This window comes from Thalassophryne amazonica, chromosome 2 (genome assembly GCF_902500255.1).
Source record: "Thalassophryne amazonica chromosome 2, fThaAma1.1, whole genome shotgun sequence".
NCBI classification, from domain to species: domain Eukaryota; kingdom Metazoa; phylum Chordata; class Actinopteri; order Batrachoidiformes; family Batrachoididae; genus Thalassophryne; species Thalassophryne amazonica.
This window is the reverse complement of record NC_047104.1, coordinates 91,853,540-91,870,240: the sequence shown is the minus strand read 5'-3', so window position 1 is coordinate 91,870,240 and position 16,701 is coordinate 91,853,540. Positions and strand designations below refer to the sequence as shown.

At 40.5% G+C, this 16,701-nt stretch overlaps 1 protein-coding gene across 1 annotated transcript; it reads left to right on the top strand.

Moving 5' to 3' along the window:
* Positions 1–59: 59 nt before the first annotated feature.
* On the top strand, positions 60–2,521 carry mc1r (melanocortin 1 receptor). The gene has a single exon (XM_034189190.1). It carries the CDS (start codon positions 1,414–1,416, stop codon positions 2,371–2,373), a length of 960 nt encoding a protein of 319 aa, XP_034045081.1. The 5' UTR covers positions 60–1,413; the 3' UTR covers positions 2,374–2,521.
* Positions 2,522–16,701: the final 14,180 nt, after the last annotated feature.

Below are 16,701 nucleotides of genomic sequence, written 5' to 3'. Positions count from 1 at the left end.
TTAATGTCATTTCAAGGAAGCTGACAACAGCTTGACAGTATTTTTACACTGATTTATTTCTATCGATAGGAGTTTTCTGCAGTGGAGTCAAATGTGTTCAGGGCAAATTTCAGCAGTCTGCCAAAGAAAAGGTTTTTCCATACATGATCACTGTTTGATCCTGTTGAAGTAAAAACTATATTATGAAATATTTACACAATAATGAATATGTAAATATTTAACTTTGGAGACAACTAAACCTTATATTTCTGATGGAATTATCAATAATTTTGTCAGTGGAAGCCTTTTAATGATGGCAGTACTGAGTCCCCCCGTTTTTGTTTTGTGCTTGTGTATCAGGGATTTGAAGTGTCATATATCAACAGATCTTCCAGGAGCCAATAAACTTTATTGTAAAGAAATAATCTTGTAAAGGTAATAATGCTCATATTGAGAAGAAGTTCAATATTTTTTGTCAGTTATTTCAGAAAGTGAAATCGTTTGTATTCTAAACTCCAAATTCTAAACTTTCCAATAACAAACGCCTGCTCTGGTTTAGATCAGGAAGGCCGTACCTCCCAGTCACGCCTCTCCAGGTGTGTTGAACAGAACAGTGGAGTCCTCTCCTGGTGCCTCTTGCAGAACTCCAGTGAGGGACTTCAAGAAGACTTACAAGTCTGAACTGCTGTTCGGTGCATACACACAAAGAAGTCAGCCTCGTTTTTTCATGGACCCATTGTGAACCCTTTTTAGTCTGGCCCCTCCCCTGAGTCCAATTTGCCATGGGAGACCCTACCAGGAGCACAAAGGTTCATAGGGGCACAAAAACCTCTCCACCACGATAATGTAATGATGGTTCCTGGAGAGGAAACACTAGTGTTCCAAATAGATATGGAATTTTTGGAAATGTATTTGGAACAACACGTGTTCCAAATAGATTTCAGGCTAAGATTTAATATTTATGTATTTTTTTTAAACTTTCCTTTGTATTAAATTAATGAATGATGTGAGTAAACAGTAACTGAGCCCAAGTCGTTATTGCTATAATGCCACAATGAATATTTAGCTGTTACATTAGTGACAACACACGTAAAATGAGCTGCTTCACACTGTGTCTGAGAGAGAGAGAAAATGTTCATCTTCTGTTCAAAACACTGGTCCCTCTGTGGAGATCTAAAGTGGGGCTGTGGGTGGGGCATGTGAAAGAAAATAGGACGCAGGATGTGAGCAGGGCAGTAGTTTGGATTTGCGCGGCAGGAGAGCAGTTTTACGCACAGACTCTGGACGTTTATTTGACTTTCGCTGACAGAATAATTCGTCATATAAAGTGAGCTTTGTGGCTGTTTGGAGGATTGATCCTGGTGCTGGTGAATCGATCTGACCTCTACCTGCTGATGACCGGTTCAAGCTTTAACGCACTGCTGCTGAGCGAACATGGAGGTCTCCAACTTGTCCCACATGAACTCCATCCTCCGCGTGGAGCTGAATGACTTTATGGAGGAGAACGAAACTAACTCCACCGTCGAAGAGAGACATCCGTTGGGATGTGTGCAGATCTGGATCCCCCAGGAGCTGTTTCTGGCGCTGGGACTCATCAGCTTGGTGGAGAACATATTGGTGGTTGTGGCTATCACCAAAAACCGAAACCTGCACTCTCCGATGTACTACTTCATCTGCTGCCTGGCTCTGTCCGACATGCTGGTCAGCGTCAGTAACATCATGGAGACCGTGTGCATGCTCGTCAACGACCACGGCCTGCTGGCCGTGCACCCACACATGCTGCGCCTGCTGGACAACATCATCGACGTGATGATCTGCACCTCCGTTGTGTCCTCGCTGTCCTTCTTGTGCACCATCGCGGCGGATCGCTATATCACCATCTTTTACGCGTTGCGCTACCACAGCATCATGACCGCGCAGCGCGCCGGCACCATCATTGCGCTGGTGTGGCTGGTCAGCATCGCCTCCAGCATCCTCTTCATCGTCTACCACACCGACAACGCGGTCATCGTGAGCCTGGTGGCGTTCTTCTGCGTCACGCTGGTCTTCACCGCCGCGCTCTACCTGCACATGTTCTTCTTGGCGCACGTGCATTCGCGGCGCATCGTGGCTTTTTCCAAAGAAGGGCGACACTCCACGAGCATGAAGGGCGCCATCACCCTCACCATCCTGCTCGGGGTTTTCATCGTGTGCTGGAGTCCGTTCTTCCTTCACCTTATCCTCATCCTCGCCTGCCCCACTAACCCCTACTGCGACTGCTACTTCCGGAACTTCAACTTCTTCCTCATCCTCATCATCTGTAACTCGCTCATCGACCCGCTCATTTACGCGTACCGCAGCCAGGAGCTGCGCAAAACTTTGAGAGAACTTATCTGCAAGTGCGCCGGCACGTAAAGACACAAAAATTCACCTTTTCTCCCTCAAAGTGCACAAATCAAAATACAAATGAAATGCATATCTGAGTCATCTTTTGTAGTGCTCCGGGGACCCACGGTGACAGCTGCGGATGCGCCATTGATCCGGAGGCGCTGTCCAGACACTTAAAAATTAATTATACACTGAAAATACGACGAATTATTTGTATGTGTGTCGGCTGAATCTGATTTAAATTCATGAGGCAATTTCAAAGGCTTGTAAATAATCGTTGGTCAAATTTTGCTGTAGCTGCTGTACATTTCTGTTCAGGATTTCGTTTGAATCGAAAATAAATCTGTTGCAAAAGTGAAATAAACATTTTCAAAATGATTTCAGTTAAGTCAGATGCAGTATTTAATACTCACGTGTCACATCCAGTTCTGAGAACCCATATTGGCTTTGAAGATATTTTAACGGCAGGTTTGAAGCTCAAACGAGCACTGAACGTGCAGCAAAGCAAAAATTTAAACCAAATCTAATTGATCTTAACATAAATTTCCTCTGATTTCTTATGTTACAGTAATAAAAGACATGACTCCCTTCTCTGTTTGTTTAATGGGGCTTTTAGTTCGAAGTTATTTATATTCTGCAGGTTTTTATGAATATTACTACTTGTAGTTTTATATTGTTGGAATAAACAATATTTTGTTGCACTCATGAGGGTGACATGAGGGCAGCCTGGTAAACCAGACCCACAAAGCAAATTAAAACTACTTTTATTTCCAAACTGAGTTCTGTAGTATAATCAGTGGAACACCACTGTTATGTGCAGTAAAATTTATGTCACTACACCTTATGACTTTGATCCTTTGATGCTATTGAAAATTTAGTCAATGCAAAATTCTCCAACATTTTTTTAATTACTTTTTTCTAAACTAAGTTCTGTACTACATATAATCAGCAGGACCCCACTGTTGTGTGCAGTAAATTTTGTGACTACACCTTATGACATTGATGCTATTGAAATGAAACACTGGAAAATTCTCCAGTTTTTTTAAAGTTATTTTTTCCAAACTGAGTTCGGTAGTACAATCAGCAGGACACATCTGTTGTGTGCAGTAAATTTTGTGTCACTACACCTTATGACATTGATGCTATTGAAATTTTAAACAAAAAAAATCTCCAAAATTTTTTTAAATTACTTTTTTCCAGACTCAGGTCTGTTGTATAATCAGCAGGACACTACTGTTGTGTTCAGTAAATTTTGTGTCACTACACCTTATGACATTGATGCTATTGAAAATTAAACAATGGAAAATTCTCCAAAATTTTTGAAAACTACTTTTTTCCAAACTGAGTTATGTCATATAATCAATAGAACACCACTGTTGTGTGCAGTAAAACTTATGTCACTACACCTTATGACTGATTCTTTGATGCTATTGAAAATGTAATCAATGAAAAATTCTCCAAAAATTTTTTAAATTACTCTTTTTTTTCCAAACTAAGTTCTGTAGTATAATCAGCAGGGCCCCACTGTTATATGGAGTAAATGTTGTGATGACACCTTATGACATTGATGCTATTGAAAATTAAACAATGGAAAATTCTCCATTTTTTTGTTATTTTTTTCCAAACTGAGTTTGGTAGTACAATCAGCAGGACACATCTGTTGTGTGCAGTAAATTTTGTGTCACTACACCTTATGACATTGATGCTATTGCAAATTTAAACAATAAAAAAATATCCAAATTTTTGAAAATTACTTTTTTCCAAACTGAGTTGTGGCGTATAATCAGTAGGACATCTCTGATGTGTGCAGCAAATTTGGTGTCACGACACCTTATGATATTGATGCTATTGAAAATTAAACAATAAAAAAATTCTCCAAACTTTTTTAAAATTACTTTTTCCAAACTTAGTGCTGTAGTATGACCAGCATGTGACCACTGATGTGTGCAGTAAATTTGGTGACACTGCACCTTATGATTTTGATGCTATTGAAAATTTAATCAATGAAAAATTTTCCAAAATTTTTTAAAATTACTTTTTCCAAAGTGAGTGCTGTATTATAACCAGCAGCACCCCACTGATGTGTGCAGTAAATTTTGTGACACCACACCTTATGACATTGAGGTTATTGAAAATTTAAATAAAAAAAATTCTCCAAAATTTTTTAAAATTACTTTTTTCCAGACTCAGGTCTGTTGTATAATCAGCAGGACACCACTGTTGTGTTCAGTAAATTTTGTGTCACTACACCTTATGACATTGATGCCATTGAAAATTAAACAATGGAAAAGTCTCCATTTTTTTTTTTGGTTATTTTGTCCAAACTCAGTTCTGTAGTATAATAAGCAGAACACCACTGATGTATGCAGTGAATTTGGTGATATCACTTACAATGATTTATTCAATAATCTTCTGGTGTCTTGTTGTTCGTGTTTGCACTTTGTAGAAGGTTCCGTTTCTCAGCCGCCTGTCCGTTCAGATCAGTGTTATTTTTCCGTTATTTTTTCTCTGAGACAGCTCATTAATTAATTAATTAGCTCTGCAGAAAACGAAAAATGGAAGTGCTGGAGCTGAAAAATCCAACAATTCATGTGTTAAATTTTATTTTCTAACTAGAACAATTGCTAAACGTGTAATTTCATGTCTCTCATTTTTTTCAATTAAATATTGTATTATTGTGTGTTTATGATGTCTGTGACAGACTGGCATCCTGTCCAGGGTGTCCCTTTTTTTTCGTGCCCCCGTGACGAAATGAGTCAAATTTTCGTGACGGCGTTTTTTTTTTTTTTTTTAACTCACTACTCCTACCCCCGACCTTAACCATAACCACCCCCGACTCCCCCCCCCCCCCCCCCCGCTTCACTTTTAATTTCGTGCAGCCATCACGGAATGAATTAGAATGAATTCGTGCTGCCGTGAAGAAAATGAAGCGCTTTTCGTCACAATATCACGATTCAATAGATTAATGTATATTTCGTGCTGTTGAATCACGACTTGCCGTGAGACCAGGTCCTCTGCCAGTGGATGTTGGCTCCAGCCCCCGTTACCCTTGACAGCAGCAGATATAGAAAATGAATGAATGAATGAATGCTTGTGGTCTTATGAATGTGCATCCATTTTTGTTTATCACAAATATGGCTTCAGCATAACTTGCAGCGTGGAATTTTCTGTCTTTTTTAATGTCAAAATCAGTCTGGGCTCATTTGGGTCCACCTGAACTATTTTTAAAAAACTGCTCTGGCCTCAAGCATTGTGTATTACACAAATTCTGTAAATCGTAATAATCATGAGATAGGGGCTTCCTTCTTTAATGGTATGGGGGTGCACAGAAGCACAAAATACCCACTGAATAATTACGTCAATATTTGAAAATTCCAGTTGCAGTTTCAACAGAAAAATAAATAAGTAGCAGTGTCCTTTTGTTGTCCTCTCAATTTAGTTTCCCTTCATGTTGTCACTTCTTTTGTGACAGGGGAGATGCTGCCTTGCTTTCTCTTGTGATAAGCAACATGTATCATCCTCCATCTCACAAACATGAGGCTTATCAAACTTGCTAGCCTGCAACAGCAACCAGAGTACAGTGTACGTAGGAGCATCCACCGGCTTTTCTTATTTTTCTTTAGTCTTCTGACTGCATTACAAAAAAACAAAAGCCGGAGTACAGATCAGGACAAAATCATTACCCTCCCTATGAAATTTAATGTTTTTTTCAAAATTTTACCAAGTGTATTTTTTTAACAGAGCAAGGAATTATGAATACAGCATTTCTAAACATCCTAGTTTTATTTTGGCCGCTTACATTTGCACTTCAAATATAAGCATCCAGATATTTTGTTTCTGTGTGCATTACAACTTTGCACACAGAAACAACATTATTTCACAAAAAACAAAAAACTACAGAGGTCAAAATGAATAGCCGCCTTAAGAACTGATCTTTTTGTTGAACCACAGCACTTCCACTGTGACTTTATTATGCCCAAAATATTCAAGCATAATATTCAGTTACTCAAATTTATGTGCAATATTGTTGAACATCTTGTGCAAATGTCTTTAACAAACATTGTTGACTGTTTTCTGTCAGTGTTTCGGTACTCTGGCAAAATAATTTCCTTCAGATTAAATAAAGTTATTCTCATCACGTCACAGCTGAGTGTTATCTTCCAATGTACACACAGTATAATAACTTTAATAAGGGTTTGAGCTGTCACTTGAGAAAGCATCATGCCAAAAGTAAAAGGAATCAGTTTAGACTTGAGAAAAAGAATTGTTGGCACATCACAGCATTTAAAAGTGCCAGCAAGAAATTCAAAGAGAGGCACACAGTACAGAATAAGCCTGGCAGAGGTTGGCAGTAAAAGATTTCAAAGACTCTGAAAAGAAAACTAGTGAGAGATGTGTCTAAAGAACCCAGGGCAACTACCAAGACACTAGTGAATGACTTAGCCTATTCGGGAATTGTGGTCTCAAAGCAGAGAATCACTAGAGCTCTGGACAGGAATGGACGTGAGGATGCAGACCAAGAAAACCTCCACTTCTACAGAAGCGACCCCTTCAAGACAGACTGAAGTATGCTAAGGACAACCAGGAGAAAGATTATGCATGGTGGAAGCGTGTCCTTTGGTCAGATGAGATGAAACGAGAGCTCTTTGGCCATAGAGCAGGGGTAGGCAACTTGTTCCAGAAAGGGCCAAGAGGGTGCAGGTTTTCTTTGCAGCCACTGACTCCACCAGGTGATTTCACTGATTAATATCACTTTGAGCAGATGGAATCAGTTAATCAGTGAAATCACCTGGTGGAATCAGTGGCTGCAAAGAAAACCTGCACCCTCTTGGCCCTTTCTGGAACAATTTGCCCACCTCTGCCATAGAGACATTGCTTATGTTTGGAGAAAGAAGAAAGAGGTGTATAACCCATGAGAACATTGTCCCACAGTGAAAGATGACGGTGCAAGTATTTTTGCTGTGGGGATGCTTCAGTGTGTCTGAAACTGGGAATCTCCTCAAGGTAGGAATCATGAAGGATAGAAGAATAAGACGAAAGAAGGATATTTGAAGATTTTAAAGAAAGCCTAAAGCAGTCAGCAACAAAACTGGGCCTGGGACATCACTTTATGTTCTAACAGTACAATGGCCCAAAACATAGATCACTCCTGATGAACTACTGTACCTCCAGAAGACCAAAGTGACCATTATTGACTGGCCTGCACAAAGTCCTGACTTGAATCCCACTGAAAATCTGTGGGGTGAACCAACGTCCAAGGTCTATGCTGAAAGACCCTCAAATCTGGAGGAGCTTGAAAGATTTGCAAAGAAGAATGGAGACATGTCTGAGTAAGACCCTTCCGCTGCTCCCTTGTTTTCACTCGGGGTCGCCACAGCAATCCAATATGGTGTTCGATGTTGAATTGGATCAGTTTTACACCGGATGCCCTTCGTGCCCTCGGATGCCCTCCACATGAAGAAGCTAACAGGAGTGGGATTTTAACTGGGAACCTTCCTCACTGAAGCCACATGCACTACCCACTTGGCTGACATGTCTGAGACTTGTTAAAAACTACAATCAATATCTGGGCTGTTATCCAGCTGACTATTAGCATTAGAGGGGCTAATAATTTTGACCTGCCAGTTTTTGGTTTTTGTGAAATAATGTGTAAAGTAAAATAATGTAAGTATCCAAAATAAAACTGGGATGTTTAGAAATGCTGTGTTGTAAATTCCTTGCTCTGTCATGTAAATACAAAGGGCTGATTCTATTCCAAGCACATTAATTTTTTGTTGCAGGTAATTTATAGCGCATCTGTAAAGTATTCACAGCGCTTTACTTATTCCACATTTTGTTATGTGACAGCCTTGCTATTTAAGTCACAAGGTCGTTCTGTGCAGAATTTTAACCAGAGCTGGAAGGGGGATTTGCCAGTTCATAGATTTTGTAGTTCATAGGACAAACATCAGTACATTTTGCAGAGAAAGATCAACTCTATCATGCTGTGAATGACTCTTATTGGAGTTGGAAAAACTTAATTTGACAAGATGGAGCTGATTTCACTCAATAATAAAGTGTATTTCACGGTGTTGGGGACACATTTTCAGCCCTGGAGTTTCATGCCTCAGACCGGCCACTTTAAGTCAAGACCTTGTATTATTACTATTAGTATTATTATTATAATCATGTAATTAGAACATTACATGTTAAGTCTACAATAGCGCACTGTTCTGTAAAGTCTTGTAATTCAGTGTCACTCACTCACTCACTCACTCACTCACTCACTCACTCACTCACTCATCTTTCACAGTGTATCCGGAACCGGGTCATGGGGGCAACAGCTCCAGCAGGGGACCCCACATGTCCCTTCAATTCAGTGTATTTTTCTAATATTTTCTGATATATTTTCCAGTTCTGTTGCTTCACAATATAGATTTATTTCAACATGAGTGCACATCTCCAATATTCACAACTTATGGCCCCTTCACACATAACAGGACTGAGGCTGAATGGAACATGAAGGAGGATTCGAATGGCACTCGTGAAAAATAAAAGAGCCGCCTTGAATGCCTTCACCACAACCATTCGTCCACAGCACATGCACTCTACATTCGTGTGTCATTCTTGCCGGAAATCCATTTGAACAGCAGGCAAGATGAGGTCGCACCGCCATTTGATTGTGCTCACAACATTCGCATGGCATGTCAAACGCAGGTTGGACATATCATGCCACGGCTGAGGGGCTGAAATCATTGGCCACATCAAACACTGGCCGAATGGAGCGATTGAGGCAGTCTTCACACCAGTGGCCAAATGACTGCGAATGGCGTGTGACTACCCATTCGACCCACTCTCGGCCGGAGTCCAGGTGCCACCCACAAACATCCAAAACCACTTACGGGGCACTTAGAAAATGCAGGGCCATTCGCGCAGTCAGCATGAAAGTAGAGAGCAGGTGACCACTTTCGAGCTGCAGTCCAGGTGTTCGAAAGTCCGCTGCCAAGCAACATAAATGGCATGCAAGTGTGTTGCCCCCCCCCCCCCAGCAACATGAATGGTGTGTGAGTGTGTCGTGTCCCCCCGAATCTATTATTTTGATTCAATTCGATCCGATCCAATATCGATTTGCGTTAGTGTTATTAAAACCATTTTTTGAGCTGTTACCTGATTCTCTAGTTATTAATACTACTTCACAAAATTTGGCTCTCAAAATGCAGGAAATAGTGTTTCAGAGAGTTAGAAATTTAAAATTATCTGGGGGATAATGGCCCCAGTCTCCCCTACAAAACTCGCACATTTAATGCTTGCTGCGTGGCACGCTGTAGGAGAACTTTTCTCCTGCAGCAGGAGAACGCAGTTATGAGAAAGTTGTCCTGCAGCTTGGGGGAAGTTCTCCTAAGTTCTTTTGCAGCAGGAGAAATTTTCACCTGCAGAAGGAGAACGTGGCTATGGGAAAAGATGTCTTGCAGTCCACCCCATAGAACCTTTGTGTGCTGTCCCACGGAAATAGCATGTTATGTGGAACACACACACAAAAAAACTACTGTGTGAAATATAAATGGAAGACAATTCTTTTTTCTTGCATGCAACAGCAGTCCCGGTAGTCATGATTGACATCTTTAAATGGCATTGACAGATGCTGATGTATAAATTGTGGATGTGCTGCTTCTAAATCAGAACCACCAAGTCCACAATCAATGTAGAGAAATTATCATACCCTCGGAAACAGCGTAACAGCCCAATTGCAGCATAATTTTTTCAGGCACACTGTTATAACACTGGCAAGAAGTGCATATATATATAATCTATCTTTGGATGTATGAATAGATCTGTGGGAATTAAAATGAGAATCAATTTGAAATCAGCAAATTGATCTTTTCAACCCAGCACTAATCTGGACCACTGTTATGTCCATGATGGAATAGCTGACAGCTGTGTCATTGCAACTCACAGCTGGAGAACACATATCGTGCCATGAAGAACATCACCTCGTGTTGGCAGGCTCTCATGAGATGGTGAAAATTAAAAACAAGCAAGATCACCTTTGGATCATCCTCAGCCGTGTCTCAGTGCGCACGGTGCTGACCATGCAGTCAGGCTGGGCCATCTGAAGTTATCCATGTGATCTTTGTGATCAGCCAGCCGTCGAGGCTAATGTCACATCTACCAAGTTAAGTGTCAGCTGAGAGTGAGTCGCTGGCTGGCAGTCAGTGGACACACACTCCTTTATCCGGAGTGGTGAACAGCATCTCCAGTCTGTCTACTGATAGATTTGATATTGGCCTATACTTGTTCAGGAGACTTGGATCAAGGTCACATTTCTTAAGTACTGGTCGTATCACTGCAGATTTAAAACATTTAGGAACAGATCCTGAGTTTAGTGACGGATTAATAAGTTCCAGCATAGTAGGCCCAAGTGTAGGCCACTGGTCCTTAAACAGTTTTGTTGGTATATGGTCACAAAGACAGGTCGTGCATTTAGTGGAGAGTTACAAGTTTCATTAGCGCACCCAGTGTAATATGAAATTCAGTAAATCTAGGTGAGGTATCAGAGATGGCGCTCACATCAGTCATAGGGTGCAATAGCAGTACTAAAGCATGCTTGGACATATTTGACCTAATGTCATCTATTTTCATTTTGAAGTAAGCTAAGAAATCTTGAACAGTAAATGGAGCGCGAATAAAAAATGGACTGCATTTATATAGTGCTTCTCCAGCTGCATCAGACGCTCAAAGCGCTTTACAAATAATGTCTCACATTCACCCCCATGTGAGGGTGCTGCCATGCAAGGCGCTCACTTCACACCGGGAGCAATAGGGGATTAAAGACCTTGCCCAAGGGCCCTTGGTGATTTTCCAGTTATGCTGGGATTTGAATGTCTTAACCACTAAACCGTCACCTCCCTCAAAGACAGTGAACAAGAACATTGAGTTATACTTGTTTTGGTTGATCAAATCAGAGTAGTAGGCCATTTTGTAGCTAATAGTGTGTGCTTATAGTCCAGAATAGCATCATGCCATGTGAGGTGGAATGCTTCTAGTTTTGAGCTGCGCTGTTTTCACTCTAGACCTCCAGACTTATGCTTGAGGCCATGTAAATGATCATTGATCCAAGTATGTTTTTGGGGGCAGGGTTAGTGTAGGTGGAGTGATCATGTGCAATTTGCTCGTGAGCACTGAGCTTTAGCTGTCCACAAGACTGTCTACTATCATGTTACAAAAGTGACGCTAAGATATCAGACAGTTCAGCTCCAAGTTCCTTTGTAGTTGAGGAGTTGATGTGTTGCTATGATGATAAAAAAAGTGTCTCGTCCCAATGGACAAGGCAAAGAGATTGTAAAATTAATAAATGAGTGATCTGAAATGTCAATGATTGAGATGGTAATATCACAAGCTAGGTCTAAAACCAGGGTGTTTCCACTAATGTGAGTTGAACCTTGAATGCATTGCTGGAATCCTAACATATAATGTCCATGAATGATTTGCAGAGGGGGTCAGAAGGCTTGTTTACACGAATGTTAAAGTCACCAACAATCACAGTGTTGTCTGCACGGGTTGCCAAATTAGAGATAAACTCATCAATTTCATTTAAGGATTCAGAATATGGGCCCGGGGGCCTATATACAGTGACAAATTAACATGTTTGAATTTTATTCTTCTGACCTATATGTGGCATCCTGGCAGAGCAAAGAGTCAAATTATTACAGTTATATTTTAGACCCCCAAGAGCCAGTAAGCTAAACCCAGATTTATGAATAAAAACAATGCATCCACCTTGCTTTGTATAGCGAGGGGCGTAACTAAATGTGTACGCAGGTGGGCAGGCTTCATTTAAGGGGAGGACAACAGTAGGTTTCAGCCAGGTTTCACATAACCCAATTATATCTATGCAGTGTTCCATACTTAGATCATTTATCAACAGTGATTTTGAGGGCAGTGACCTTATATTAATGAGACCCAAAGTAAGGAACTCGCTAGGGTTGGCATTTTGACTGTTTGGATTTGAGGGTGGGACTAAAGTAATATATTTAAGATGCCTTAGGTTAGGTTTGGGTTTGTGAAGTTCTACAACCCCTGGCAAAAATTATGGAATCATCAGCCTCGGAGGATGTTCATTCAGTTGTTTAATTTTGTAGAAAAAAAGCAGATCACAGACATGACACAAAACTAAAGTCATTTCAAATGGCAACTTTCTGGCTTTAAGAAACACTATAAGAAATCAAGAAAAAAAAAATTGTGGCAGTCAGTAACGGTTACTTTTTTAGACCAAGCAGAGGGAAAAAAATATGGAATCACTCAATTCTGAGGAAAAAATTATGGAATCACTCAATTCTGAGGAAAAAATTATGGAATCACCCTGTAAATTTTCATCCCCAAAACTAACACCTGCATCAAATCAGATCTGCTCCTTAGTCTGCATCTAAAAAGGAGTGATCACACCTTGGAGAGCTGTTGCACCAAGTGGACTGACATGAATCATGGCTCCAACACGAAAGATGTCAATTGAAACAAAGGAGAGGATTATCAAACTCTTAAAAGAGGGTAAATCATCACGCAATGTTGCAAAAGATGTTGGTTGTTCACAGTCAGCTGTGTCTAAACTCTGGACCAAATACAAACAACATGGGAAGGTTGTTAAAGGCAAACATACTGGTAGACCAAGGAAGACATCAAAGAGTCAAGACAGAAAACTTAAAGCAATATGTCTCAAAAATCGAAAATGCACAACAAAACAAATGAAGAACGAATGGGAGGAAACTGGAGTCAACGTCTGTGACCAAACTGTAAGAAACTGCCTAAAGGAAATGGGATTTACATACAGAAAAGCTAAACGAAAGCCATCATTAACACCTAAAGAGAAAAAAACAAGGTTACAATGGGCTAAGGAAAAGCAATCGTGGACTGTGGATGACTGGATGAAAGTCATATTCAGTGATGAATCTCAAATCTGCATTGGGCAAGGTGATGATGCTGGAACTTTTGTTTGGTGCCGTTCCAATGAGATTTATAAAGATGACTGCCTGAAGAGAACATGTAAATTTCCACAATCATTGATGATATGGGGCTGCATGTCAGGTAAAGGCACTGGGGAGATGGCTGTCATTACATCATCAATAAATGCACAAGTTTACGTTGATATTTTGGACACTTTTCTTATCCCATCAATTGAAAGGATGTTTGGGGATGATGAAATCATTTTTCAAGATGATAATGCATCTTGCCATAGAGCAAAAACTGTGAAAACATTCCTTGCAAAAAGACACATAGGGTCAATGTCATGGCATAGGGTCAATGTCATGGCCTGCAAATAGTCCGGATCTTAATCCAATTGAAAATCTTTGGTGGAAGTTGAAGAAAATGGTCCATGACAAGGCTCCAACCTGCAAAGCTGATCTGGCAACAGCAATCAGAGAACGTTGGAGCCAGATTGATGAAGAGTACTGTTTGTCACTCATTAAGTCCATGCCTCAGAGACTGCAAGCTGTTATAAAAGCCAGAGGTGATGCAACAAAATACTAGTTATGTGTTGGAGCGTTCTTTTGTTTTTCATGATTCCATAATTTTTTCCTCAGAATTGAGTGATTCCATTTTTTTTTTTCCCTCTGCTTGGTCTAAAAAAGTAACCGTTACTGACTGGCACAATTTTTTTCCTGATTTCTTATAGTGTTTCTTAAAGCCAGAAAGTTGCCATTTGAAATGACTTTAGTTTTGTGTCATGTCTGTGATCTGCTTTTTTTCTACAAAATTAAACAACTGAATGAACATCCTCTGAGGCCAGTGATTCCATAATTTTTGCCAGGGGTTGTACACGGTCTGAAGGTAGCAACTCAGAATATTTGATGGTGTAGAAACACCCAGTGGGGAACCCTCAATTTGAGTGTAATCCAGTGTAAATGGATTGCATTTTACAGCACTTTTTCATCTGCATCAGATGCCCAAAGCGCTTTACAATTATGCATGCATTCAACCATTCACATTGCGCACTCATTCACCGATGTCAGGGTGCTGCCTTGTAAGGTGCTGACAACACACCTGGAGCAACTAGGGGATTAAGGACGTTGTCAAAGGGCCCTTAGTGATTTTCCAGTCTGATTGGGCTTTTTGAACCGAGGATCGTCTGGTTTGAAGCTCAATGCTTAATCCCAAGACCATCGCCTCTCCCAAAATCACCATTACTAAATTTGCAAAACAAATCGCTCTATGGCAGGAGTAACCCTGTTCCTGGAGAGCACCTGTCCTGCATGTTTTCCATGTCTACCTACTCAAGTCACACCTGATTTTTTTTAAAATGGTGTTTTCCAACTCTTGAATGGCTGAGCACATCTGATAGAGTTAATTGACTGGGCGTGGAACAGGGAGAGGGTTAGCACAATCTTTTGAGCACAACTTGTGATTAGCTTCATAGAGGAGTAGAGCAGAGAAGGATTTTCTTTCACCAAAACAGATCAAATCCAGGCTTGCATCTCAAAAGTACATTCTGTCAATTTGTAGAAAATCCTCCTCTATACCACTTCATCATGAAGCTGTATAACTGGTGATACAAAATACAAAGCTTGCATTATGCACAGTTTCTCCAATCACAGCCACATAAGCTTATAAGTTCTTCTGGGTTGTCTGGGTGTCTTGGTGGCTTTCCTCACTCTTCTCCTTCTTGCACAGGCGCTCAGTTTTTGAGAATTATCTACTCCATGCAGATTTACCGTAGAGTGCCATACTGTTTGCATTTCTTCATAACTGATGTAAATAAAGTCCAAGAAATATTCAGTGGCAGCTTTACCATCAGAGAGCCTTGTCCAAACTACCACAAAAGACTCCAAGCTGTCACTGATGTTAAAGGGGCCAATACACAGTATTAACGACAGGGGTATGTAAACTTTTGATCAATCAGTTTTATTTATATAGCGCCAAATCACAACAAACAGTTGCCCCAAGGCGCTTTATATTGTAAGGCAAGGCCATACAATAATTACGTAAAAACCCCAATGGTCAAAACGACCCCCTGTGAGCAAGCACTTGGCCACAGTGGGAAGGAAAAACTCCCTTTTAACAGGAAGAAACCTCCAGCAGAACCAGGCTCAGGGAGGGGCAGTCTTCTGCTGGGACTGGTTGGGGCTGAGGGAGAGAACCAGGAAAAAGACATGCTGTGGAGGGGAGCAGAGATCAATCACTAATGATTAAATGCAGAGTGGTGCATACAGAGCAAAAGAGAAAGAAACACTCAGTGCATCATGGGAACCCCCCAGCAGTCTAAGTCTATAGCAGCATAACTAAGGGATGGTTCAGGGTCACCTGATCCAGCCCTAACTATAAGCTTTAGCAAAAAGGAAAGTTTTAAGCCTAATCTTAAAAGTAGAGAGGGTGTCTGTCTCCTGATCCGAATTGGGAGCTGGTTCCACAGGAGAGGAGCCTGAAAGCTGAAGGCTCTGCCTCCCATTCTACTCTTACAAACCCTAGGAACTACAAGTAAGCCTGCAGTCTGAGAGCGAAGCGCTCTATTGGGGTGATATGGTACTATGAGGTCCCTAAGATAAGATGGGACCTGATTATTCAAAACCTTATAAGTAAGAAGAAGAATTTTAAATTCTAGAATTAACAGGAAGCCAATGAAGAGAGGCCAATATGGGTGAGATATGCTCTCTCCTTCTAGTCCCTGTTAGTACTCTAGCTGCAGCATTTTGAATTAACTGAAGGCTTTTCAGGGAACTTTTAGGACAACCTGATAATAATGAATTACAATAGTCCAGCCTAGAGGAAATAAATGCATGAATTAGTTTTTCAGCATCACTCTGAGACAAGACCTTTCTAATTTTAGAGATATTGCGTAAATGCAAAAAGCAGTCCTACATATTTGTTTAATATGTGCTTTGAATGACATATCCTGATCAAAAATGACTCCAAGATTTCTCACAGTATTACTAGAGGTCAGGGTAATGCCATCCAGAGTAAGGATCTGGTTAGACACCATGTTTCTAAGATTTGTGGGGCCAAGTACAATAATTTCAGTTTTATCTGAGTTTAAAAGCAGGAAATTAGAGGTCATCCATGTCTTTATGTCTGTAAGACAATCCTGCCACCTTAAAAGCCTGTGGTACATAGCCAACTGATAAAGATAGATTGATCATATTTAAGATCGAAGCATTAAATAATGGTAGGAATGGGGTCTAATAGACATGTTGATGGTTTGGATGAAGTAACTAATGAAAATAACTCAGACAGAACAATCTGAGAGAAAGAGTCTAACCAAATACCGGCATCACTGAAAGCAGCCAAAGATAACAATATGTCTTTGGGATGGTTATGAGTAATTTTTTCTCTAATAGTTAAAATTTTATTAGCAAAGAAAGTCATGAAGTCATTACTAGTTAAAGTTAA